This window comes from Ruditapes philippinarum, unplaced genomic scaffold, assembly GCF_026571515.1.
Source record: "Ruditapes philippinarum isolate M1 unplaced genomic scaffold, ASM2657151v2 ctg1445_1_1_1_1, whole genome shotgun sequence".
Lineage (NCBI taxonomy): Eukaryota > Metazoa > Mollusca > Bivalvia > Venerida > Veneridae > Ruditapes > Ruditapes philippinarum.
Genome location: NW_026854427.1, coordinates 53,802 through 79,958, shown reverse-complemented (window position 1 = coordinate 79,958; position 26,157 = coordinate 53,802). Strand labels below are relative to the sequence as shown.

The 26,157-nt window shown below is 33.4% G+C and overlaps 1 protein-coding gene across 2 annotated transcripts; it reads right to left on the bottom strand.

Moving 5' to 3' along the window:
• LOC132740110 (uncharacterized) lies at window positions 1–24,699 on the bottom strand. 2 transcript variants are annotated; one of them, XM_060727965.1, is made up of 7 exons: window positions 24,579–24,699; window positions 17,250–17,285; window positions 16,770–16,902; window positions 14,856–14,992; window positions 11,158–11,263; window positions 1,122–1,299; window positions 1–271 (listed from the first exon to the last, which is right to left on the bottom strand). In XM_060727965.1, the coding sequence occupies exons 2-7, from the start codon at window positions 17,281–17,283 to the stop codon at window positions 185–187; spliced, it is 675 nt and encodes a 224-aa protein (XP_060583948.1). In that variant the 5' UTR covers window positions 17,284–17,285; window positions 24,579–24,699; the 3' UTR covers window positions 1–184. The 2 variants fall into 2 exon arrangements, with proteins under 2 accessions (XP_060583948.1, XP_060583947.1); XM_060727964.1 differs by lacking the exon at window positions 24,579–24,699 and adding an exon at window positions 20,943–21,040.
• Window positions 24,700–26,157: the final 1,458 nt, after the last annotated feature.

Below are 26,157 nucleotides of genomic sequence, written 5' to 3'. Positions count from 1 at the left end.
TATTTTTATACAGTCTTAGTTTATAGACACTATAAATACGTAATAATACAAAATGGAATACAAATCTATCATAAAATGTAAAATACAAATATATTTCTACGTGTTATAATATCAGGAAAAACATTTAATAAATATGTAAACAAAACATTGCATATATTGTCACAAACTTGGAAAGATAACACATTTAGAAGCGGGTTTTGATCCAGGTAAGCATGGCTAGGCTGAAAGCAGTGAAGGATAGTTTAACTTTAGCTGTCGCAGAGCTGCTTCCCTGAAACACAAACATTTTAACGTTTAAATTGTTGTGTATTTTTTAAACACTCGTCAAAATATAAAAGTAAAGATGTACTCGTATCTAGTTTGACGAACATTGTTGAGTTTTAATTACAATCAAATTTATTTTTATTAAATGTAGTGTAGATGAAAACAGTCTTTTTTAGTTGCCGTATGATTCTACAGTCTTGAACACATTTTAAGTTTAATAAAACCAGCATGAATTGTAAATTATGATTCTCGAAATTGTTAAGACTATCAATTTAGATCTTATATCTAGATAGTACCAGTTTTTCGTTAACTGTTAAACAAAATAAAATAATTATAAAGACTGTATAAAAGGGCCTTAACAGATGATAAGGTTTCAGATGTACAACACCAATTACAGATAAAGTGTGCAATTCTACAACAGTAACACGTGCATTCGGACCGTCATTCTATTTTTATGAGAAAAAAATCCGAGCAAAGAAATCCCTAGATATATTTTGACTTCTCAGTCTAGTCATATTCTGATTGATCTAGTATTCTTTGAGCATTACACAAACGGTCCCCATGATCTTCTTTACTCAAGCTCACTGATATGTTTACACATTAGCCAAAATTGTTCTGGAAACACATCATCATGTAATATCTGTTTCTTATCATCGTGGGAATTCTGTAGACTAATATTATAAGAAGTACATGTCATATCCTGTAAATCTAATACTTATCTTTATGGATTCAAGAAATGAATCATCTAAACACATTAATATTTGCTTATATATTATATTTGATATAATATTGGTGTTGTACTTCAGAAATGGTAAACTGTGATGAGTCATCGTAGACGATACTACAAGTATACATACACATTTGTAAGGTCCACCGTACTTTGTATATAACTGCTTTATGTCTGTGTTTTCACAAATGGAAATTGAATAACCAAGTTTTCGGATATCTTCTTGAAATCGTGCACCATCTGCAGTACAAGTTTTGCCGTCTGGACTTGGACTCATACTGACACATTTACGCGTGGCTTCCAAAGAGCTACAACAAATGAGCCGCGTCATGACAGAATCAACATAATGGGTTTGCGACCAGCATGTATCCAGACCAGCCTGCGCATCCGCGCAGTCTGATCCGGATCCATGCTGTTCGCTTACAGACCCTATAACAAGTAAACAAACTGATAGCGAACAGCATGGATCCTGATCAGACTGCGCTGATGCGCAGGCTGGTCTGGATCCATGCTGGTCGCAAACCCATTATGTTGGTTTTGTCATGGCGCGGCTCAAATATTTTCAAGAAAAACATTTTAGTTTAAACATATTTATTTCCCGAATATTTACATGATATACATAATACAATACAATCAGAATACAAATATATAATATATTCAAAGAAAAGGATGAGAATGAAAGACTAAGTCTTATAAAATTCTTCTCCTTTTAGTGTAACTTTATAATGAGTCGATTTTCTAATATTTTGTACAATTATCAAAAAAGTGGAATGTAAATATTTGTGACGAAGTAAACGTTATATTTATAAGTAATCATCGGGATAAGAATTAGAAATTATAATAACGAAAAAAGAAGAAAGGAAAACAAATAATAAAATAGGAAGAAAAAAGAAAGAAAGAGAAAAGAAAGATTGCTTCACTGTTTCACTTTAAGTTCAGAGAAATCGCTTTGATTCTGAGATAAAAGTATGAACATGTTTAAAGATATTGGCATTATCAGTATCTGAGATGTCCGGGTTGCCAAAAAGTAGGGTATTGAGGGTAATATCGAAATTATTTAGATTTCCCAATAATTTTTCTCTACATGTACGAAAGCGATTGCATTCGAAGAAGTAATGAAAGTTAGTTTCCATTTGACCACACTCACATAATGGCGATGGTGATATATTTTTAAGAAATAAATGATAATTTAGGGAGCTACATTTTGTGCGTAACCTGGTGTGAAGAATTTGAAGTTTTCTATCACCAAAATAAAAGTATTTTGGTGTAGTTTTCTTATCACGTAATAGATAATTTTTAAACATTGAAAGGGTTGGTAGATTCCTTATGTTAAGGGGCAAGTTGTTCCATTCACGAATTGAAGATGGGAAAAAAGAACTAAAGTATAAAGATGTCCTTGCTGAAATACCAATAGTGTCGTTTGAATTTCTAAGGTTATAACGAGTGTTTGTTTGATACGGTATTGGTTCTGACAAGTATTCTGGTGCAATGCCATGTTTGATTTTATAGAATAATGTTAATCTATGTTTATAACGTCTTTGTTCTAATGTTTCCCAATTTACTTCATTATTTAAGTTTTCAATTGAAACTAGTCTTGTTGCACCAGACACTATTCTAGCACATTCATTTTGTATTTTATCTAAGAGGTCAAGTTCATACTGAAATGCGTTTCCCCATACCACATCCGCATATTCAAGGATTGGTCGGATAAACGATATATAAATAATTTCAAGAGATTTACGATCTAGCATGAATTTCAGTTTTCTCATTATGTTCACCCGTTTCCATGCTTTTTCATTAATATATTCTATATGTGAATGCCACAGGCAATTGTGAGACAAAAATAATCCTAAGTGTTTATGATCTTTTACTTCAGGTATAGTTTGATTAAGCATTTGAAGTGGTTGGTGATATGAATTTCTTTTTCTAGAGACAATAAGGGATTCTGATTTAGACGGATTGAAAGTGACAAGCCATTTTTCTGCCCATGCAGCTATTATTTCAATATCTGATTGTAATTGTTGTGCTGCAGTTTGTGGGTTTTCAATAACAAGATAGAGACTGGTATCATCAGCAAAAAGATTAACATTGGATTGAAGATCTTGGACTATGTCATTTATGTAGATGAGAAAAAGTAAAGGACCAAGGATCGAACCTTGTGGAACACCAGCTGAGAGAACACCCCAAGAAGATTTGGCATTTCTTAGAACAACACACTGACGTCTGCAGCTTAAATAATCCTGAAACCATTTAAATATGTTTCCAGATACACCATAATATTTTAATTTACAGAGAATGCCTTTGTGCCAGACTTTATCGAATGCCTTGCTTATGTCGAAGAATATAACTCGAGCTTCGAGACCGTCATCAAGTGCTTTGCAAAGTATGTCATAAATATAAACAAGTTGATTTACAGTTGAATCCCCGGTATAAACCCAGATTGCACAGGCGTAAGAATTCTATTCGCGTTCAAATGATTAAATAAATGCTTAAAGATCAGTCGTTCAAAAACTTTTTCCATAGTGTTGAGCAGTGAAATTGGTCTATAATTAGAAGGGAGAGATGCATCACCTTTTTTAAAGATAGCAGTAACATGGGCTTCCTTCCAAGAGGCTGGTACTTTACAGCAAGATAGAGACTGATTAAACAGATTAGTTAAAGGAATAGAGAGTTCTTTTGCGGCTTCACGCAAAATTTTATTACTAATACCATCTGGTCCAGATGCTTTGTCGACTTTAAGAGATTTAAGAATATCTTCAGTTTCAGATGCAGTTAGTAAAAGATCGTTAATAACAGTGGACGTTGTTTGTGGGCCTAGGTCAGGAACATTTGAGTCAGAATTATCAATATAGGTTTGATTTAAGAAATACTCGTTCAATAGGTTTGCCTTTTGGTCTTCAGAGAATACAATTTCCTGGGTGTTTTGATTTTGTAATGGGGGAATTGACGTTGTCTGTGTAGGTGAGATAAAAGATTTTAATATTTTCCACCAGTCTTTTGAAGATAACGATTCCTGTTTTAGTTTGTCCGATAATTTAGAGTAATAAATAGCTTTCGCCTCTTTAATCTGAGATACTATTTGATTTCTTAATTGTTTAAATTTCACCAAGTGCATATTGGATTGAGTTAATTTGGCTTTTCTGTACAATCGTTTACGTCTACGAATATTTGACCTGATAGTATTTGTTATCCATGGGGCATCTAGAGGTCTTACATATATATCCTTATTTGGTATATTATATTTTGAGATTATTAAAATTTGATTTGAAACGTTGTCTGCGTATTTACTGATATTGAAATCGAAACATTCTTCCCATTGGAAACTGTTAAAATCATTTCGAAGCTTGACGTAATCACCACGATTGTATTCCCATATAGTGCGTTGAAAGCATGGCTGTTTTGGTTTACGGAATTTAAAAAGACAAAAAACTGGAACATGGTAACGCTGTTCTTGGTCAAGGATGTGTTCGCCTACTCCAGATTTGATAATAGTATTTTTATTTGAAACAAAAATGAGATCGATCAATGACTGACTCGATTCTGTGAAGTGAGTTGATTCTTCAATTATTTGTTCCATATTGAATTGTTGACAAATTGAAAGAATTTTTCTATTTGTGTTAGTATTAAATGCGTCATAGTTAAAATCGCCTGTAACAATGATATCATTAATATCCGTGTCAACAGCTAATGAGATAGAGTCTTCAATATCATTATTGTAAAGTGTATTGGAGTTAGGAGCGCGATAGAAAAGACCGATCAGGACACGTTTGTTATTTTCGAGTCTGAGCTCTATCCAAATATTTTCTACACGGTTTAGTTCTAAATCATATCTCCTTTTATAATGCAAGTTGCTTTTAACATATAACATAACTCCACCATGAGAATCAAATGTACGATCTTTCCTTTCGGGTTTGTGAAATGACAAAAGCAAGAGGTCCTCAGACGATACCGAGTCGTTAAGCCATGTTTCCGAGAAAGCGAGTATGTCAAACTCTTTGAGTTCAGTAAAGAGCAGGTCAAGTTTATTACGTACACTTTGAACATTTAAATGGACTAAGGAAAGATGATATCTGAAACTCGAAAGAACGTCTGATTCAGTAGAACTTGTGGAAACAGGACCAGGGTTTTCATGGATATCTCCAGATTGTAACAAAAGAATGGCGAGCCATGTACAAAGAGTCATAAGAGAAATAAATATCAATGCATTGTATGTAAAGCATTTATTATCATATACGCGTGAGTGGTTGAAAGTAAATTTCTTTAGAGGCAGGTGTATTTTGACCTTAATATTTGAGGATCTCATGATCTCAATGTATAAAGAGCAAATGTTCGAGTGTGACAGAGTACTTACGCCCAACAGAAAGATAATATGTGTGAAAAGTGGAAAAAACCCGAAATATTTGTACGAGCCCATGATGGTGAGTGTGTTTAGTTTATCATATTTATGTTATTGATGAAATAAATGATAGAAAGAGAAATATAACCATCATGGACATAGTAATGTTTACATAGATGCCGTTTTTAGAAGCAATACCGAATTCTTTGACAAAAAGTGAAACATTTAATGAGATAAGAAAGGTAAAAGGAAAGTATAGAAGGAAATAAGAGGAAGGAAAAATGCAAGGATGAGAGAACATGTCCCTGTTACTGAAGAATGGGTGGATAAAATTGGCTAAAGTTATGTTTGTTATGTTTGTAATTTATCTATCTTGGATTATAATTATGCATGACGTGTCGTTTTCACACAAACACTTACTCACACACACGCACGCACCAACGCACACACGCACGCACTCACCACACACACGCACACACACGCACGCACGCACACACGCACGCACACAGTGCCCGCGCGCGCCCGTTCAAAAATGCACATCACACGCATACGTACATACAAAAAAACACGTTCATATTTGTATACATATATAGTATTTAGTAAAGTATTGTTTGGTTAAATAGTATTAATAATGAGTTATAGATATTGAGCTTTATGTTAATTTTGTTCTTGAAATACTGATCATTGTTTACAACAACATAGAGATACTTTACTTTTTACTGCGGAAAATTATGAGATTACATTGCGGCATTTTGTTTATTAAAAGTGTTCAGAATTAAGTCATTTATTACTGGTAGAATTTTGAAAAGTTTGATGTGGAAATTTAAATAGACATTAGGGTAATGTGTGAGTTTTTTCTCTTTAGATTGTGTTTAACTATCTGTTTATGCTGTTTGCATCTGTATCAAACCGTACAGATAATCCTACATGGTAATACATAGTGATGCTAGTAATTCTACATGTAATTCATATATAAACGTAACACTCAGGAGAAGAATTTCATAGAATGTAACTTATATAACAGCTAAACAGAAAGATATAAATTAAAAATAAAACAAAATACCTGTTACTAGGATTTGATTAGTTGAAATATACAAAAAAGAAAAAAAAATATATGTGAAGAAACTTGTTATAAAAGTAGGCTATAGATCTATATTCTTTTAAAAATATTGTTGTTTTAATTATAATGAGTCATGATAATCAGCTAAAAACAAATGACATCAAAACACAGTTACATCATCAAATATGAAGAAGAGAATAAAAAAATAACTGAAATCTAAACAGTCAATATGTTTCAAATATCTATTTATCTTAAGTATAATTTCTATAGCACGATTTAAATTATCATGTGTTTTGTAATGTTGATTAAGGTAAGCCTAAGACCCCAAACGATTTAGGATTATTAGAAATTCCTCAATGTTCTATGTTATTAAAATAATGAATAACAAAAACTTTGAACAATCATGTTTTTTCAAGTTATTAAAGAAAGAAATGCTATAGTCAAAACATTTTGACTCAAAGCATCAAATGAAAGTCGGAATGTTTTGGTATACAAAATGACAGACAAGGTGTTTGCGACACAAACAAAATGGCATGTGTCTTCCAACAAATAAAACTGGTGTTTGTGTTAAGGGAATCTGATAAGACTTAAATAAAAACAAAAGCTGTCACAGAAAGTGACAAGTGCCCCCGAATGATTCTAGTAATAAACCACCTATTACATGTCAAGTGTGGTGGTAAAAATTGACAAAGTTCGAAAACTAGCAGTGACCTTTAAGTGAGACAAGGAAACCTGTGTCTTGTTCACAACACATTGTCCATCTAATGTGACTTGATATCTTTTAATAAAAATTGAAACTTTCATGTATATGGAAGTTACAGAACGGACACTGTATATAACATAAACATTGAAAAAGTTTAAACCTCAGCAGTGACCTTAAACTAAGGTGTAGGAACACGGGCCTTAAGGGCAACACATCATACATTTATGATAATTTCATATGTGAAATAAAAAATATAATCATTTCATGCATATTAGTTTCAGAGACACCACCATCTCTGCCTATATGTATGTTAAAGGGAGACACAGGCGAAATTTTCATTTCTTAGTTTTGGAGTTTTCATTCATTATTCTGTAAATGCCCTCAAAATGAATACATCAGACAGTCAAAGAAACACATTTTTTCTCCATATAAAGAATTAAATTGTTGTTTCCTAACTTGACCCGCGTGGGTCAGGTTAGAGCGCTAGGATTTCAAAATAGTTGTCACAGTGAACTCAGGAAACGTTAAAGAACAAGTCAAATGAATGACATAGACTTGTTTCAATCCTACAATATCCATAAAATCTGTTATTGTAACTTCAAGAGTTTATTCAAGTCACATGACTTGTTTTAAAACGATTCGGTGATTTTATTTGCGTCTAAATTATGTTCAATATAAGTAGATATATTTACGCTTCAAACCCAAAATATGTAGAATTTAAACATAAATTCATGCTGGAACTTTAAGAAATGTCATTTAGCGTGATTTGAGTACATGAGATCATTTTGATATTTTTGTCATTATTTTGCCTGAATATCCCTTTAACATCAAAATTGACAAAGTTTGAACCCCCATAGTGACCTTGAACTAAGTCACAGAAGAGTCTTGTTCACGACACATCATACATCTATAATTATTTCATATATGAAAGAAAAATTAAAATCCCTTCTTTCAAAGCGGACACGACCACCGCCTTCTATATTCATATAACATAACAAATGACAAAGTTTGAACCTCCACAGTCACCTTGGCCTTAGTTGTAGAAACCCTGGTCTTGTTCGCGACACACCATACATCTATGGCAAATTAATATGTGAAAGAAAAATTACAATCCTTTCATGAATACTGAAGTTTCTGAGTGGACACGATCATCTATATTTTTATCACATAAAAAATGACAAAGTTTGAAGCCCCACAGTGACCTTGACCTAACTCATAGAAACCCGAGTCTTGTTCGCGACACACCATATATCTATGGTTATTTCATATGTGAAAAAAAACACTAAAAACCCTTCAATGAATACTGATGTTTCAGAGCGGACACGACCACCACCTTCATTGACCTTAGTGGTAGAGTCTTGTTTGCGACACTCCATACATCTATGGTTATTTCATATGTGAAAAAAAATACAATCCTTCCATGTATACTGAAGTTTCAGAGCGGACCTTAGTGGTAGAAACCTGATTCTTGTCCGCGACACACCATATATCTATGGTTATTTCATATATGAAAGAAAATTTAAATCCTTCCATAAATACTGAAGTTTCAGAGCGGACACGACCACCACCTTCTATATTTATATAACGTTAAAAATGACAAAGTTTGAACCCCTACAGTGACCTTGACCTTAGTGGTAGAAACCTGATTCTTAATTGCGACACACCATACATCTATGGTTATATCCCATTTTAAAGAAAAATTAAAATCCTTTCATGCATACTGACGTTTCAGAGCGGACACGACCACCACCTTCTATATTTATATAAGATTAAAATTGACAAAATGTGAACCCCCACAGTGACCTTGACCTTATGGTAGAAGCCTGAGTCTTGACCGCGACACACCATACACTAATGGTTATTTCATATATGAAAGAAAAATTAAAATCCTTCCATGCATAATGAAGTTTCAGAGCGGACACGACCACCACTGTCTAAATGTATAAAGCGAGACGGACTGACTGACAGACGGACTGACGGCCAGACTGACAGGCGGACCGTTCGATTTAAATGTGCCACCCTTCGGGGGCATAAAAACATCAGTAGGGATTAATAAAGTACAGACAAGTTGTAAAAACATAAAACATACAGAAACATTAAAGGGCATGAAATGGAGGATCTTTAACGTTTCCGTAATAATACTGTTTTGCTTTAACGGTTTAAAACTGGTGCAAAACTTTTCTTAGCAAATTTATAACTTGCATTAAAATATCTTTTTTCCTCATTTTTAAAACAATCATACTTTACCTTTACATATCACGATTTCTTGAAAGAAAAAAATGTCTGCTAACTACAAAAATCTTACCACTGCACCACAGACAATAGTTATTTCAGGAAAAAGCACGAGCGAAACCAAATTATCGTTATGAACTGCTCATGGAAAGAAATTAAGGCTGGCAAGCTTTCATCACGATACGCTTAAATACATTCAGAGGCACTTATAAACCGGCACTTACATTTTTAAGTATAAATAGGTTATTTGTTAACGGATTTTGTTCAAATTTGGACCATACAAAATTCAACATATCATACCTACTAATTATAATTATATTTACAATTTATCGATAAGAAAATAGAAACAAGATTGCATTTGTAAAAAATGCCATGCCACCACATAAATACAACACTAAATAGTAATGTAGGAACTCATTTTTTGTTTACATACAGATTGCCATAATGCATAGATCACTTACCTACCTGTTATTATCAGATTAGTACCTTCAGACAATAAGATTTTCAATTTTTTACTTTATGACATAGTGACTGAAAATCAATGAATCCCAGGTGCGGGGCCAATTTTGACCCCAGGGCTTTAATTTGAATAATCTTGCAAGAGGTTCACTACACAATGTTTAATTCAAAATGTCTAAACTCTAGCCTTTGTCAATTAGAGAAGATGACTTTTTAAAGTTTTTACTATAAACATCTAAGGAAAACCTATGACGCCCTGGGCGGGGCTAGTTTTGACTCTAGAGGTAAAATTTGAACAACTTTGGTAGAGTACCTATAGATGATATCATATACGAAATATCAAAGCTCTAAGCCTTGTACCTTCAGACAAGAAGCCTTTGTCAATTTAGAGAAGATGTTTTTTTAAGTTTTTACTATATACATATAAGGAAAACCTATGACCCCCGGGGCGGGGCTAATTTTGACTCTAGAGGCAAAGTTTGAACAACTTTGGTAGACTACCTATAGATGATATCATATAACAAATATTAAAGCTCTAAGCCTTGTACCTTCAGACAATAAGATTTTTTGATTTTTTACTATATGTACATATTGAAAATCAATGACCCCCGGGGCGGGGCCAATTTTGACCCCAGGGCTATAATTTGTACAATCTTGCTAAAGGTTCACTACAGAATGTTTCATGCTAAATATCTAACCTCTAGCCTTTGTGAATTTAGAGAAGATGATTTTTTAAGTTTTTACTATATACATAAAAGGAAAACCTATGACCCCCAGGGTGGGCCTGAGGCAAAATTTGAACAACTTTGGTAGAGTATCTATAGATAATAACACATATCAAATATCAAACCTCTAAGCCTAGTACCTTCAGACAAGAAGGTAGTTTAAGTTTTTATTATATGTACATATAGTGAAAATCAATGACCCCCGGGGCGGGGCCGATTTGGACCCCAGGGCTATAATTTGAACAATCTTGGTAGAGGTCTACAAGACAATGCCTTATGCAAAATATCCCCAAGTCTTCATGAGATACTACGTCATTTCAATAAGACAGGTGTTTACACTGTGTTATAGCAATGGGAGGACACACAAAGTATCATACATATTTAGTGGGATTCAGAGACTTCATTTTGTTACGATTTTTACAGCCATTTTGTGATTTTTCATTTTGCAATAACATTATTGTTTTGTTATTTTCTCTATTTTCTTGTCAATGAATTGTAAATAAAATTCTAACAAAGTAAGTATAATATGTTGAATTTTGTATGTTCAAAAGTTGAACAAAATCCGTTCACAAATAACAAATTCATACCGAAAAATTTAAGTGTCGGTTATAAGTGCCTCGGAGTGTATATATGTTGTCTGAAGGTGTTTACCTGCACAAAATTTTCAAATCTCTCTCAGATGTATTGAAGTTTGTAATGTTTTTCCCTGAGCATATGTCATTCTGTGAACAACCACCATTAAATTGTTGCATAACATCTATAAACGATAAAGAAGAAAAAATATGATATGTGTTTACAAGAGCAATATTCCTTCATAAAATGATTAAGAGTTATTAAAGCCACTGACCTCCAGATGGTAAACTGAAAAAGTGAAATCATATTTCAAGTAAATGGTAAATACTGATCTAGTTAGGTTTATTGTATAAATCCATCATTACTGACACCGTAATTCAAGAAAGAATGTTAACAAAAGCGTTAATTATCGGGTTTTCTTTTCCATAATGTACCACGTTACTAACGTAGTAGGAGAAGATAATTCACTTTAACGCGGTCACGTGTCACAACAATGATCCGTAAAAACCCGGTATCCGGTATGCCCGGGATCGGTCATCAATTTTCTTTATTGGTCTCAACCCGGTACGGAATTAGACCGAACCCATTGTAGTCTAGAAAGTAGTTCTTTAAAATTTTGAAATGGCCCAATTTAAGTCATCTCTAGTTAGATTGGTCATAATTAAAGTGTATTTATTGCATGTGTGTAGTTTTTGTGTGTTATATGATGACTTTAAAAGTTGTTTTTTGTGTATTCTCCAGGAACTCATTTGTTGGTGGAAGGATTAAAGATGTACTACCCACCAGCTGTCAGGAGTTTTTAAAGTGGTGAATTTAAACAGTGTTACAACAGAATGAAGATTTCTGAAAAAAGTAGATGGCTAACCTATTATATTTTGGGCCTCATTGGACTTAGATAGTGTTAATGTTTATAGTTGAAGACAGTATATAATTCATTAAGAACAGTGGAATCCAGAATTAAGCCTCAAATTTGACTGATTTACTATAGAACAAATAGTACGAAAATTCACCGGGCCGAGGCCTATTAAGTAGGCCCATATCACATTTAAATCTAAAGGTTAAATCGATAAATTGGTCATCATATATATGAAATAATCAATCAATTATAATTTTTAGTGCCATGAATTACTACAAATATAAAAACAAAAGCAGTTATTCGTATCCCTATATGTTTGATAAAATCCCGGATTCCGTGCGTTCCGAAGCACAGGTAGCGATATTGTCCTGTACGATCACGTGATACTAGAAAAAAAAACCCGGATGAAAGAATTCTGTGGTGTAATAAAAGAAGGTTTTCTCGTTGGTGGAAAGGCGAACTGTTTGTTTTCAGAGCAATAAAGTTAAATTATTTCATGCTTTCCAGTGTTTTATTGTAATATATCAGATTATTATATTCTGATAAACCACTAGTGAAATTTATAAAATATAATTTTCACTGTAGCCAGACTATATCTGAATGCGGATGAAAAGAAAATCATAACTAAATGGAATATCAGGCAGAAATAAATGCCTTCATACGTAAATTTTGCTTCTTTAGGAAAAGAAAGTCGATGTCACCATACATCATGTTATAAATGTAACAAAATTAGAGAAATTTAACAGAACTATATTTCAAAATTGATGATGTGACGTCATGATGTGATGACGTCACAAAGGAGAATGCGCGACGTTACGCGGCAAAATCAGTAAAAAAATACTTAAAATCACTTAAAAAGAATGAAATAAAAAGAAAATTTATTTGTTTTGCATATAAGATTGAAATATATTTCATTCGTGAACACCAGCTATTATATTTTCACTCGTGGCTACGCCACTCGTGAAAATATTGCATCTGGTGTTCACTCAGTGAAATTATATTTCAATCTTACATGCAAAACAAACAAATATCCTCTATATATGAACATTTTGAAGCGACATTTCGATTTTTTTCAACTATATAATGTTTTGAGGGGGGATTTTGAAATATTAACAAGACGGCAGTTTTTCTGCTATCTTCTGGAGGTCAGCTGCTTTATTCAAAACAAATCAAAGTGATAAACAAAACATATACACATAAAATTATATAACAATGAGAACAATTTGACAAACACATATAACACATATAGATACAATGTATTTCATTTAACCTTTTCGGACACGATTTATCATATACAATGTATAAATGCTATCTATATTATTTATATGTTAATACACTCATACAGATTGAGAAAAATCAATGAAAAAATGAATTTTAAAATAATAATCTTGTAGAATTATGCAAGTTTTAATAAAGTTGAATGATCAAAGCTATTCATTAAAAATTCTAATTCTAATTTTGAACCAATAAACTTTTTACGAAGAAAATTTAAAAAGTTACATTCAAATAAGTAATGTCATTTATCCCAAAGAGACTGTGTTTGACATAAACGACATATTCTTTGGTTTCATTCAATATGTAAATGTCTACCTTTTTCTATAGGTAATTGGTGGTTCATAGTTCGGAACTTACAAAGTATTTTACAAAGATTGAAAGAAAATATATCGAAATATTTCTCGAAACAAAAATCTTTCTAATACACACGATAAATTAGACATTTAGGAGATTCATTTATGGTTCCTTTCAAGATCTGTAATAACTAGCCTTTTAATCTATGTTTCACGATAGCTTTAAAAGTATTCAAATGATCAACATATTGACTATAAAAATTAGTTTGATAACCCTAGCTCATCAAGAGTATTTTTAACAAATGAGATCCAAGGAGAGATCATAACATTATTAACATGTAAAGAATGAAACTGTATTATACAATTTTTTACATATTTTATCATTTTTTGAGGTAATTAACTTACTCCAGTAATACAATATTCTTGTTTTAACCTGCAGTTTCTAAAGTCCAGTTTCACCATATATCATACAATTGGGTGTAAATCTTTTCAAATTAAGTATGAATTTACAAAAACGTAATTGTAGTCGTTCAAGAATTTGTACATTTTCTATACCGTAAACCTCACAACCTCACAACCATATAATAAAATAGGTACAACCATAGTAATAAACAAATGTAATAGAATAGATATGGGTAAATACAACTATACAACTTTCTAGCTTTTTAATTGACAGAAAACATAGCTTTTCTAGCCTGGTCAACATGTTTTTCCTTGGTTTTACCAAATTTATCATTGAAATAAAATAGTTCACCTAAACATGTGAAACTTTCTACAGTTTCCAGCTGTTTACCATTGTAAGTAAAGTTAAAGTACTGGTTTCTATACTTACATGAATTAAAAACAACTATTTTCGTCTTATCTTCATTTACATTCAGATCCCATACCTTACAATAACCAAACATGACATCAAAACATTATGTAGATCTGATTTGTTTTCAGCTAATAAATGGTATCATCAGCATACAGTAACAGGTATAATTTAGCTAAACATCATTTACATCAACAGTATCGTCACTAAGACAATTAACAGTTGCATTAGATATAGTAGACAGTCCTTTCATATTGGAAGAAAGAAACTGGGTTAAAATAGAGAGGAATAAAGTATTCCTAAAGAAAGTACAAAACGACAAAATTGTAAATTTGATTGAGTTTGTTCATGGACGGTACTGAGAAGTGCAAGTTACTTTCCACGCCCCTAAACCACAAGGTAAATTTCATTTAAATTTTGCGTACAGGTGACCATAAAAGCATATAATTGTTCTATGTTGTCAATTTCGCAATTTCTTATAGTGCCCATAATGAGTGGTCTACATTAACAAAATTTTGAAAATTTGAAGATTTTAACATACCGTCAAAATTGGAGCATGTAAATCTATAATAAACCTTCCATTTCTCTGGATCAAACATAAACAAATGTTCACGAAATTCTTCCTGGCTTGCACAATCTCCAACTGCATTTTTCTTACACTGAACCAAACATTCAACACTGAAAAGAAGAACTTCGATATATCAGTATCTAAAAAGTTGTATTAACTTGACTTTATAAAATCAAAAAATCAATGGGTGATTGTTTTCTTGAGCCAGAAACTTTACACTCGTAGCTCAGTTGGTTCGTTCCAGTAACGGATTCGAAAGTAGTTCTATACGCTTAAAGATTCGTACACAATCGAACTATAAAGATTCTGTTCTGAAAATAACACTTAAGTTAAAGTATGATTTTGTATAAAGTATGATGTAACCCACACTTTAATTTATGTATCAAGAAAATGTTCATTTCTCCGGCATATAAACTTTTAAAACAATAAAAAAAAGTTTAAAACAATAAAACGTGTAAAACATACTTTCATTGTTCAAACAACATTCAATAATTATAATAATTCGATTTTTGTAATTAATTGTAATTTATAAACACTCATTGTGCTTTTATACATACAAAAAACATCCAACTATTTTCGAATTAAACAAATTGCCCACCGCTGTAAAAAGACCACTCCATGCTTCTTTTTAAAGAAGCAAACTTGTATATAACTTTGCAAAATAAACTTTTTTGCCGGTTGCTGTAGGGCTTAAAATGTAAAATGCCATTCCGCCATTTTTGTACATGTAACTGAAGGAACAGTTGTTTGTAAATCGATACGAATCGTCCGTCATATATATTAACGACTTTTCATTTAATGTTATTTTACAATACCCAGAAGCCAAACGAATAGGACAAATGTTGTTTACGCTTTCAATAGAGTCTGGTATTCCAAACATATCGCCGACTACCGAACTTTGAAGAAAATGTCGAGGATTAGAAATTAATGGAGGTTTTACAAATACTCGGCATTCTCCGATAACTGTGAATAAAAACTTATTGAAGTCGTCCTTGTTGTTTTAAACGCCAAAACATTGCCTCTTCATGTTTGTTAAGGCTAGACACCAGATGTTTGTTTGTTTGTTTGCTTCAGTTTACGCCTTTTCTCAACAGTATTTCAGTCATATAGGCGGGTAGTTTCCTAACCATCGTTCCTGGAGAGTTACACCAGTACTAGACTACCTTCCTCCGCGCTAAACTACCAAATCATCTCCCGGGGATCGAACCCACGCCAGAGAGGTAACTGGATTAGAAGTCATCGACTCTAACCCCTCGACCACGGAGGCGGTTACTAGACACCAGAAGATGTAATCTAATATTTTAGGGTTTTGCTGAACGACAGGTAGAGAACTGTGCTGAACGGGTGCTAAATTTTCTAAAAAACATTATCTCAATCTCTATTAATGAAAGTGAGAAAATAGAAATATATCGCGTTCAATTGTGTATCTTAAAATCATCGGGTTTGTTATACGGCTTCAGTATCCTTTGTCGGTTTTATAATTTTACATAATTATGTGTGTACACAAGAAACGTACGCTTCCTATATGGTTGACATTGAAAATTTCGTGTTTCTGAAAATGCCATAGTCATGAGAAAAACAAAATGTATTGCACTATATGTTAAAGAGTCTTTAAGACAATTTGTTAAATCTATTCCAAATGATACTGAGTATATTTTAGGTTTCTTTGGATAAACATATGTTTGAAGTAACTGAGCATGTCATACTCAATATAATGATCTACCAAAATAATATTTTTTAACAATTTAGACTACAGTACTTTTGAAAATAAAATAATTTCAAAATACAGTTCTTACAAATATGTCTTCTAAATATGCGATCGGAACTCACGTATTGCCGAACTATTTTATTTCATTTTATCTGTTATGTTTTACTAAACCTACTTACTTGCTGCACATTTTCTTCATCGACGCCATGTCTTTAACGTCTGACACAAAATATGTATTGTCACATTTTTGCCACGACTGTTTAATAGTGTCTTCACTGCATACACCAGCGGACTTTGTGACTTGTATCAAAGCTTAAATATATATATAAAATATAAGGTGAGAGTGCGAAGTCATTGTGAAAGAAATTGTCTTTTCTTGCGACATTTTTTTAACAAAGTCAAAGTCAAGTCAAATATTTTATTGGCAAAATCAAATACGAGTACATTTTCATCGGTGGATATGACATATTTACATTACATAAGAGAAGTATGGTAACAAAACTACTACAAACTATCAAATTGTCAATATAAGTCACAGAAGTAAATAAAGAATATAATAATAGAAACAAATACCTACAAATATAAAATAAACTTAGCTTCTCTTACAAATAGAACAATAACTAGAACAAAATATTATATATTCCCATATTTCTTCTTACCCAAACAGCCCGCTAATATTATCCAGTACTTCATGTCTGAAAAAAAAAGAAAAGCAAACATATCAGTCAACGAGAAAATAAATCACAAACAAGACAATGTTAATATTAATAAAACAAATAGTTGTTTTCTATAAAATTCATTTGAACATAAATTTAGTCTTACAAGATGATATAATAGCTCAGAAGAATTACCATATGTCAGTGGCATGACAATACATTATTCAGCAATATACTGGCCACTCCAAGAACCATTTTAACACCCACGCACGCACGCATGCATGTGCCTGTATGGTGGTTTCGCTAGGAAATAAAACAAGTCTTCACAAGTACTGAAATACTAAAGTGTCGTTACAATTTGAGCGAAACACTTAATCTTACGTTCAAATGCAAACAAAAACAAAATAAGCCGCGCCATGACAAAACCGACATAGTGGGTTTGCGACCAGTATGGATCCAGACCAGCCTGCGCATCCGCGCAGTCTGATCAGGATTCATGCTCATTGCTATCAGTTTCTCTACTTGTCGAACAGCACCGATGCGCAGGCTAGTCTGAATCTATGCTGGTCGAATTGCCACTATGTTGGTTTTGTCATGACACGGCTCTAATCTTTAAAAAGGCTATTCGAAGAAGGTAAAACTGGTTAACATGCATATGTTATTCAAAGTTTTCGATGCAAGTACCTTGCATAACAATGACATAATAATTATTTATTGTACTATTTATCTCGGAACCGTTGAAAATATAACATGGATCAGTGCACTCTGGAAAAGGTAAGTCCAATATGTATGGAAAGTATAAAGACGTTGTATTGAAGTGGTAGCGCGCTTGTCTTTCAATCATTCTTTTACATAATGTCTTTTTTTCAATGCACGAAAAATTCTTACGATGTCATGCACATAAAATACACATCTCATGTTTAGAACATTTTGTTAAGAATTTGTGCTATACATGACACAATAGACACAACGAAAATCGTCTATGTTATTGCTAGCATTCGAGTCCTGAGTATGTTTAGTTGAAGCGTATGTTATGGCGCTGTAGGATGTTAGATTAAACTTTTTGTACTTGATTTCGTTCGCAAATCACGATACCGTGTGCTTAAGCTTTTGATTAAACTACTTGGTAAAAATCTTGCCATTCATTTCTCAGTAATAATCACTTATTGAGGAACTCATTTGGCACTGGAGACAAACTCGCCAGCGCCATCCACAGAGGTTGAAGACATTGTTTTCAATAATTGCTAAATTGAATTGAATTGTAACTTATCATATATGGTAAATAAAATACATGGACAAATATATATATATGCTCTCCAATGGGAGTTTAAGAATCTTAATATCTTCTTCGTGTCTGTTATACAGAGATCTATGAATGAAATACGGTACTTTAAAAGATATTTTTGCAGATGGCCAACACTGAAGAAATTTAAAAACAATACTGTCAACAAATGCTAAAATTTATGTTACTAACTTAGCAAAATATATTTACTTTGTATCAAAGTTACGAAATGACAGGTTATCAAATTTATGACGTGTTAATTGTCGTTATATATTTAATTGCAAATTAAGTCTCGTACTTTATTTATACATCTTTTGTATGAGTAATTAAAATGTCAGCCAAATACTTATTATGATTGTATCTTTTTTCTCTATGAACAATTGAAAATAGAGTCTCGTATGTACGTTATTGTAATTATGAATTTCCAACAGTATCCATATACCCAGTGTAAACCATTTTTCATGTATTTATGTTGTTGTTAATGCTATAAACTTTGTAAGTTTAAAGCGGAATAAAATGTATTGTATTGTTTATAAAAAATATTGCTGCTATAAGCCACGCATTTGTCACTGTTAGTATCCTTTTTTGTAGATACAAGAGTGTCATCTGTTTGCACACTTCTAAGTCATTATGAAAACAATTGATTGCTACATAACACATTTTCTTATGGTGGATACATGAGATATTAAAATAAAATATCAGGAAGAAGAAATACCAGATACTCTAGTAGTTGATTACCCCCCGTACACACAGAGCTGCGACTTCAGGACGATCATGCTGATCAAGCCACGATCTGAAAAAGTATTGGATCGGCGCCAATCGGCGTCGAAATCGGACAATTTGGCAAATTTTGATCTTCATTACGACTGTACAACGATGTTTGCACGGCAAACGCGCGGCTGACACGCTTCTACTCGATGATTCGCTGACCGATGCCGACCATCGGCCGCGTTTACTTCGTTTATACTACGCTGCCGCTACGACATTCAAGCTCGCACAACGACGCTACGCAGAACTAGAAGACTATACGACGATATCGCTACGACTGTGCCGATCATATCACGCTTGAAGTACGCTTCTGGTACGATTTTGGCGATGATATATATATCTTGGGTTTCAAAAGTTATTTTTCATTTACTTCCAAACTTCAAACATGAACGGACGTATAAATGCTGATCTGATTCATCTGGCTTTACTTCATCCAGAACAATATTATTTTTGAAATTGAAATTGCAAGGATTGTTAACAGGCGGAGGCGCAGAAGGAGGCTAAGAAGATATTGGTTACGGTCATGGATATCTGCAGATAGGAGGCTCCAGTTTGGACAATATGATACACTGATGAGAGGACTCCGAATGGAAGACACCACTTCCTCAGATTATGATTGGTCAAATAGCAGCGCTATAAAACAAACTGCTATCTGACAGGTCATAGTATGATCGTCGTAAGGTCATGATAGGTCTTCGTAGGATCGTCATGAACGTAGAGAGATCGTAGTGGAAACGTAGTAAGTGCATAGTGGAAAAGTTGTAGAAGCGTACTCGGTATGTTCCCGGCTGTACAACGCTTTTACTGTGCTTTTACTACGACCACGAAGAACTATCCACGATGCTTCCGCGCTGCTTGTACGATAACGGCGCTTCTACCACGCTCCTTTTACGACTTTTCCCCGATTGTTGCTGACCACGTTCCCGCTACGCTTGTTTTGAGCACGTTAAAAATAAACGTGGCGAGAGCGTAGAGCTTGCCGATCATGAACACGCTGCCGCGATCATGCCGCGCTTATGTAGACTCCACTACGTTCCTCCTGCGATTTGCCACGATCGGTCACGCTTTGATCGTAGTAGAAGCGGCGGTTGTGTGTGAACGGGGGGTTAGATAATAAAGGTTATGAACCATATAACACATTTATGTCAACAAATTAGGTAAATCTACCTCATTAAATAGTGGTTAACCTCAACTGGTCTAGTTCAAGGTGTTCATACAATTTCTATTAAAACATTTGACACCCTAAATATTTAGCATTTTCTACTGAAAAAAACGACCATAAAAAATATTATTTTTTTGCATTTTCTTATCTTGGCGTTGTAGTTAAGCATGCGCAGATTGATTGATGCGCTTACAAAAATTTACATACCATAGCAAAGTTGTATTTCAAGTGACAGTTCCTGTATAATAACTTTCATACCGCCTTCATGTGTAAATAGGAACAGAACAGAACATATTTTATTACACGTAAACTGTACAGTTTCTAGTGTTTAACAATGAATAATATCCCGGTACAACCAAACTTCGTCCACTTTACCACACTTCCGGTTTTAGGTTTTTAATTAAGAAAAATATATCTGATTTTAATGCATAATCTATAAAACATATTCAAACCTGTAATAACTGAAATAGTATATAATTCCTACCTGCACTGATAATGTTTACATTTCATATAAAATGGAAGCTCCCTCACATGTGTTAATCGGGCTTTATCCAACCGAATTTCGACCACTTTGACCTTGACCTTGTGTAATAGTATACTTTAGGAAAAAAGTTTGTGTCCATATTAACTGACATTTTAAAAAACTTTATAAACTTTTTAAACAAACTGTTTTGAATTATAATTAACTGTCAACAAAACGTATTTACATGGTTATAGTTAGTCTACAGTTATATTTCACTACAGGAGGGACACAAAAAGTTGTCTCCCCGCCTGATGGCCTTGACAGGTGTACAAAATGACAGGTGAACCCAACCTGAACATTTCTCACACTGTCCCCAATTCACAATTATCACATATGGCCGCTTACTTATGTCTGGGCTGAATATTTTGCATACAATGCACTTCTCATTTTCTTCAACATTTTTCTTCATCTGAGCTTTCACAACTATTTTCAATTGGAGGATTAAGTTTTCTTTTTTTTGTTAACTGAAACTCCAGATGTTCCAGGTTTGAGGGATTTCTGATTTGAACTTTTAGCTTTGTTTTTGGTTATGTGTTTGCTTTTTTGCTTTGGTCATATTTCTCATTATGGGCAATGATTTGTTCAACAATGTTATCTTAAGTTATTGGTTTTCAACCAACAATTTTACTTAGTGTATTTCTCTTTGTTTTGGCCTTCTGCACATTTTCAAGAATTTGTCCTTCTCGTTTCTCCAGGAAATGCTCAGCATCAGACATACCGCTAGACCCAACATTGCCATTTTTCAATCTTTCATCTTGACCAGATTGATCCCTATCAAATGTAGTTGACGGTGCCACCTGTAAATCTGATACAGCATTTCTATTGAATGGGAAAACACCACATCGCTTAAATGCCGATTGTATATTGCTTTGTGTCAAAGTAGATGCATAGATTTTACAAGCAAGACGGGCAACTTCATACCTGGTAACAATACTTCCACCAGATTCTCTCATGTGACGATGACAGGCTGCATTCCGTGCTATTTCAAAAGGCCCAAAGTAGCTGACATCAAGAGGTTGAAGGAGGTGGCTGCAATGGGGAGGTAACACAAACAAGATGATATTTTCTACCTTAGCCCACTGAATTAAATCTAAAGCAACATGGCTCTTATGTCCATCATATAATACCAGAACTGGTTCTTCAGGAGATCTTTGTGGTAAGTATTTCAAGAGATGGTTTTTCATGTATGTAGAGAATACCTCCGTTTTTGACCAGCCAGACTGTGTAACAGTTGCACTAGACCCAGGTGTTGCCCCTTCCAATAGCGAATCTATCATTCATGCATCAGGAAAGACAAAATAAGGTGGAACCTGTTGCCCTACAGCATTTTCACATCCTATTACTGTAACTGTTTTAGACCTGCCTGATGTTACTGCCTGAACTTTGTGGTGTTTTCCAGACACAATCTTTGGTGGCTTTAGTGGCAGCTGTAAAAAGTTGCCCGTACTTCACTTCAGTGTTGTTATATTTTTCTGGTCCTTCGGGATCATTGATGCCAGCACTATTACGTGTTGAGAATTGAGTTCCGCTCAAGCCGGTGCTAGGGGGCGTGAGGGATGTTGCACATATTCATTATCCTTTATGTACAGACTCAATCAAACCGAGTCTGCAATTCTCTTGTTATTTTGTTGTGATTAATGCTTCCGAGGGATCACTTTGTTTCCAGATTTTTATGCTCTGAGTTCAGTCCCTTCTCATCTACATTATACATTACATGGGGTTTAGCCACAAGATGGTTCTTCACCATTATGTTGTTAAGTGCATCAAAATAACAGTCAATAGCCTCCCTTGTTGCACTTCTGGCTCTGGCCATGTCTAGACTCCTTGGCTTCTTAATGTTCAGTTCAGGCCACCTACGAATAAACTGATATAACCACCTATCAGTTAAAGGATGATTTCTGTCCCTTAAGCTAAGCTGACAGCAAAGTCTGATGCCAAGTTAATAGTTTCTTGTCTGCTGTAACCATAGCCTACCTCAGCCATAGTTTTATATGCCTTGCTTACAATGCCTCTTGTTCTTGAGCAAATAATGTTGGAGCTCCTGTGGTTACACAGTCAACATGAACCTTACCACTTAGCCTGTCAATTAATGTAGTTTTGGGCACACCATAAAGAGCACTTGCTTTTCTAATACTCATTGCATTTTCCTTGACAACAATATAGGCCTTAGTCAATCTTTCAGCATCATAGAACCTGTATGGACCCCTGACATCCACTTTGGGCTATATAAGGAAAAATGAATAGGGTATGTATACATGAGTATATGTATCAATTCAGTTCCAATTAGCAAATTACAAAATATTGGTGTAAGGACAGTGATGCATTTTGTCACGCTATTAATTATTGGCATTGTACTACACAAATGGTATGGTGGTGGTTTTTGGGCCCTGGTACAAGCATAATTTAGCAGACGCAAGTAGTAAAAGTTGTATGTGGAAATTTTATATAAAAAATGATTTTTTCAATCGTTAATTTTGGGATTGGTCAAAATCGATAAAATCGTCATATTTTAAACAAATGGGACAAAACAAACCTTTCTAATATCCATATAGGCTGCTATTACATTGTTGACATTTCTGCTGTTACCGTAAACAAATATGTGCGCGGACTACCGGAAGCGATACGTAACTTCCTTGTTTTATTTATTTTCCGGGGCCGGTCGAAAGTATGTTGTGGACGTAGTTCGAATGTGGGAGGATACATATAATATTACATTGAAAAAGTGAATTGAATTATCATGTATAACACAATACTGGATGAACTAATATTTTCGTTTAATTCTTTCGCTTCGATCAGTATGTGGTATATGATTAACATCAGAAAATATGGATTCAAAATGGAATTTAAAGTCTTCCAAAGGTACATCCGGTCTAAGACAGTTTCTTTTATTATGAAAGTAACGCCAGAAATCTCTTGGTTTAGATCTTTTAAGTGACTCAAATTCTTGACATCTTTTAAATTCATATTTTCTCTGTTTCGTTTTGACAATGATTTTATAATTTTGTTTTAAACTACATAATTCTAACCTGTCAACATCTCTGTGTGTATCATTATAAATAACTTATGCGTTCCTGTACAATTTTTTTGCTTCTTTACACTCGGAATCAAATCATTTACTGCTATCTTCTACTTCATATTTTTCAAATTTACGTGATGATGAGACATGTTTAACAAATAATGGATCTGCAACTTTTGTAATCAATGTGGTAAAGGACTCAATGTTAATATTTACATCTTCATTTCTCTGTAATAAGGAATATATATCAGACAGATTTTCTATAACGCCTGTGCTAAATAACTTTTTATTTTCGTGATTCCATTTAACATAAGTTTGGAGTAGTTAAATCCATTTGACATAAAAAAAATTGAATGTCAAAAGTGCAAAGTCACTAAATTCATTTAATGGCATAATATTTTTTTTTTCTCAATCAAATCAAAGTATTTTTCATTTAACAATGAATAATCGATTACGCTAGCGCCATTTTGATGCTTCTAGCCTAAACGACCATTCTAACTGATGTGGCTTTACATAGATCTAATAATTTATTACAATGCGACTTACTTCCCTTGTCCATAGAATAGGAGGAAAAAACTTACCTGAATATTTATTTGGAAACAACAATACGAAGTCTTTCTTTAATTTACGTTTGTATTACAAGTTAATCCATTCCGTAATTGCTTTTATATCCATCAATGATTTGATTGTATTGGTATCTTAAGCGTCGCTGATATACACTAAAGTATCTGAAATATGCAATGACGTCGTGTTTAGTCTGATTTTATTGACCTGTCAATTATGAATACATTATAGGCTCATTTAAATATTCGATCCCACTGTAGTTTATAAGAGAATTAATGTGGAGTATATTAGTCATGGATTAAAAGTCTCGCCAGCTTGATGTGAAGGTTTTCGTTAATTCACAATAGGACAGTCGGTAAAGAGAATGCCTGATAAAAGAGAGGTCTGTAGTTCGATCCTTACCGTTTCCATTGTTTTAGTACTCTTTCTTTATTTTTGCAGTATATTTTAATGGAACAGATTTGTAGTGTGTTTTACGGCATTGAAAAGACATTTATTGATTTTAATCCGTTTTAATTTTAAAAATGAATTCTTAAAAAACTTGTATTTAAAAAGAGCATATACATAACAAAATTAAGTAAGACGTACATAATTAAACAAAACGAACAACATAAAATAATCATATATAGATTCAATAATGTTGAAAGTATTAATAAGAAAAAAACATGGACCAACGCGGCCTCGAACTTAAAACACGGCACTAAGATGATTATAAACTCATGACTTACCCTATCGCGCTATAACGCTGAGTACGCTTAGTTTAGAGATACAAATTAGATTAAATTCCATCGTACAGCGTACATCATGACTGTACATCTCACGGAACTTACCGACCATCTACCGAAGATTAATATACTGTGTGCATCGACCGTGTAATCAGTATGTAGTTGGCAGGTTAATAAAACCAAACAATAACATAACTCACTATATATAGTGTAAGTAAATAGTGTACATATACATACTATGGAGGGCGTTTGTTGCCAAAATTCCCTACATGTAAAGTGTGCCTTTTAAAAGCTTCCTTTGAAAATGCAAACGTAAAGAGTTAATTTTGAAAACTACTTTTGAAAATGCGAACGTTCATGTCTAGCATTTTTTATTGTATTTTTATTCATAATCTAAAAACCAGCCTATACTTGTATTGTTATCATTGAAAAATATATTGTCACAAATTTAAAAAAAAACAAACTATGCGAGTATTTGAAAAATATAGGATTTTAAAGCGGCCACCGAGATTTCCTTTCCGAAATTAAGAAAGTACTTGACCGCAACACACTGTGCAATCTTTAATAAGGTATCTTCAGTATAAATAAATATGTTTTTAATATACTTGAAGCTTTTGGTCTTAACTTCCATTCTATATTCATTTTCTATTTTGAAAATTTATTAATTTATAAAGTATCTATAGGAAGCGCCGTATTTTTATTTTAGAGAGAGAGAGAGAGCGAGAGAAATAAACAACGATATGTTTGAAACAAAATTGTTAATTCTTCAACGTTATTAATTTTTACTTTTCAGGCATCACTAGAAAGTTCATGAAGGGTTCTTGAATTTTTTAAAAGGAACACTTAACATGTCTGGAATTTTGGCAACGAA

Coding starts and splice junctions, on each gene's coding strand:
- LOC132740110 (XM_060727965.1), bottom strand. CDS start 17,283: ATGAAGTACTGGATAATATTAGCGGGCTGTTTGG. Junction 16,903..17,249: donor AATATTAGCGGGCTGTTTGG/GTAAGAAGAAAT, acceptor TATATATTTAAG/CTTTGATACAAGTCACAAAG. Junction 11,264..14,855: donor TACATGCTCCAATTTTGACG/GTATGTTAAAAT, acceptor TATCGTTTATAG/ATGTTATGCAACAATTTAAT.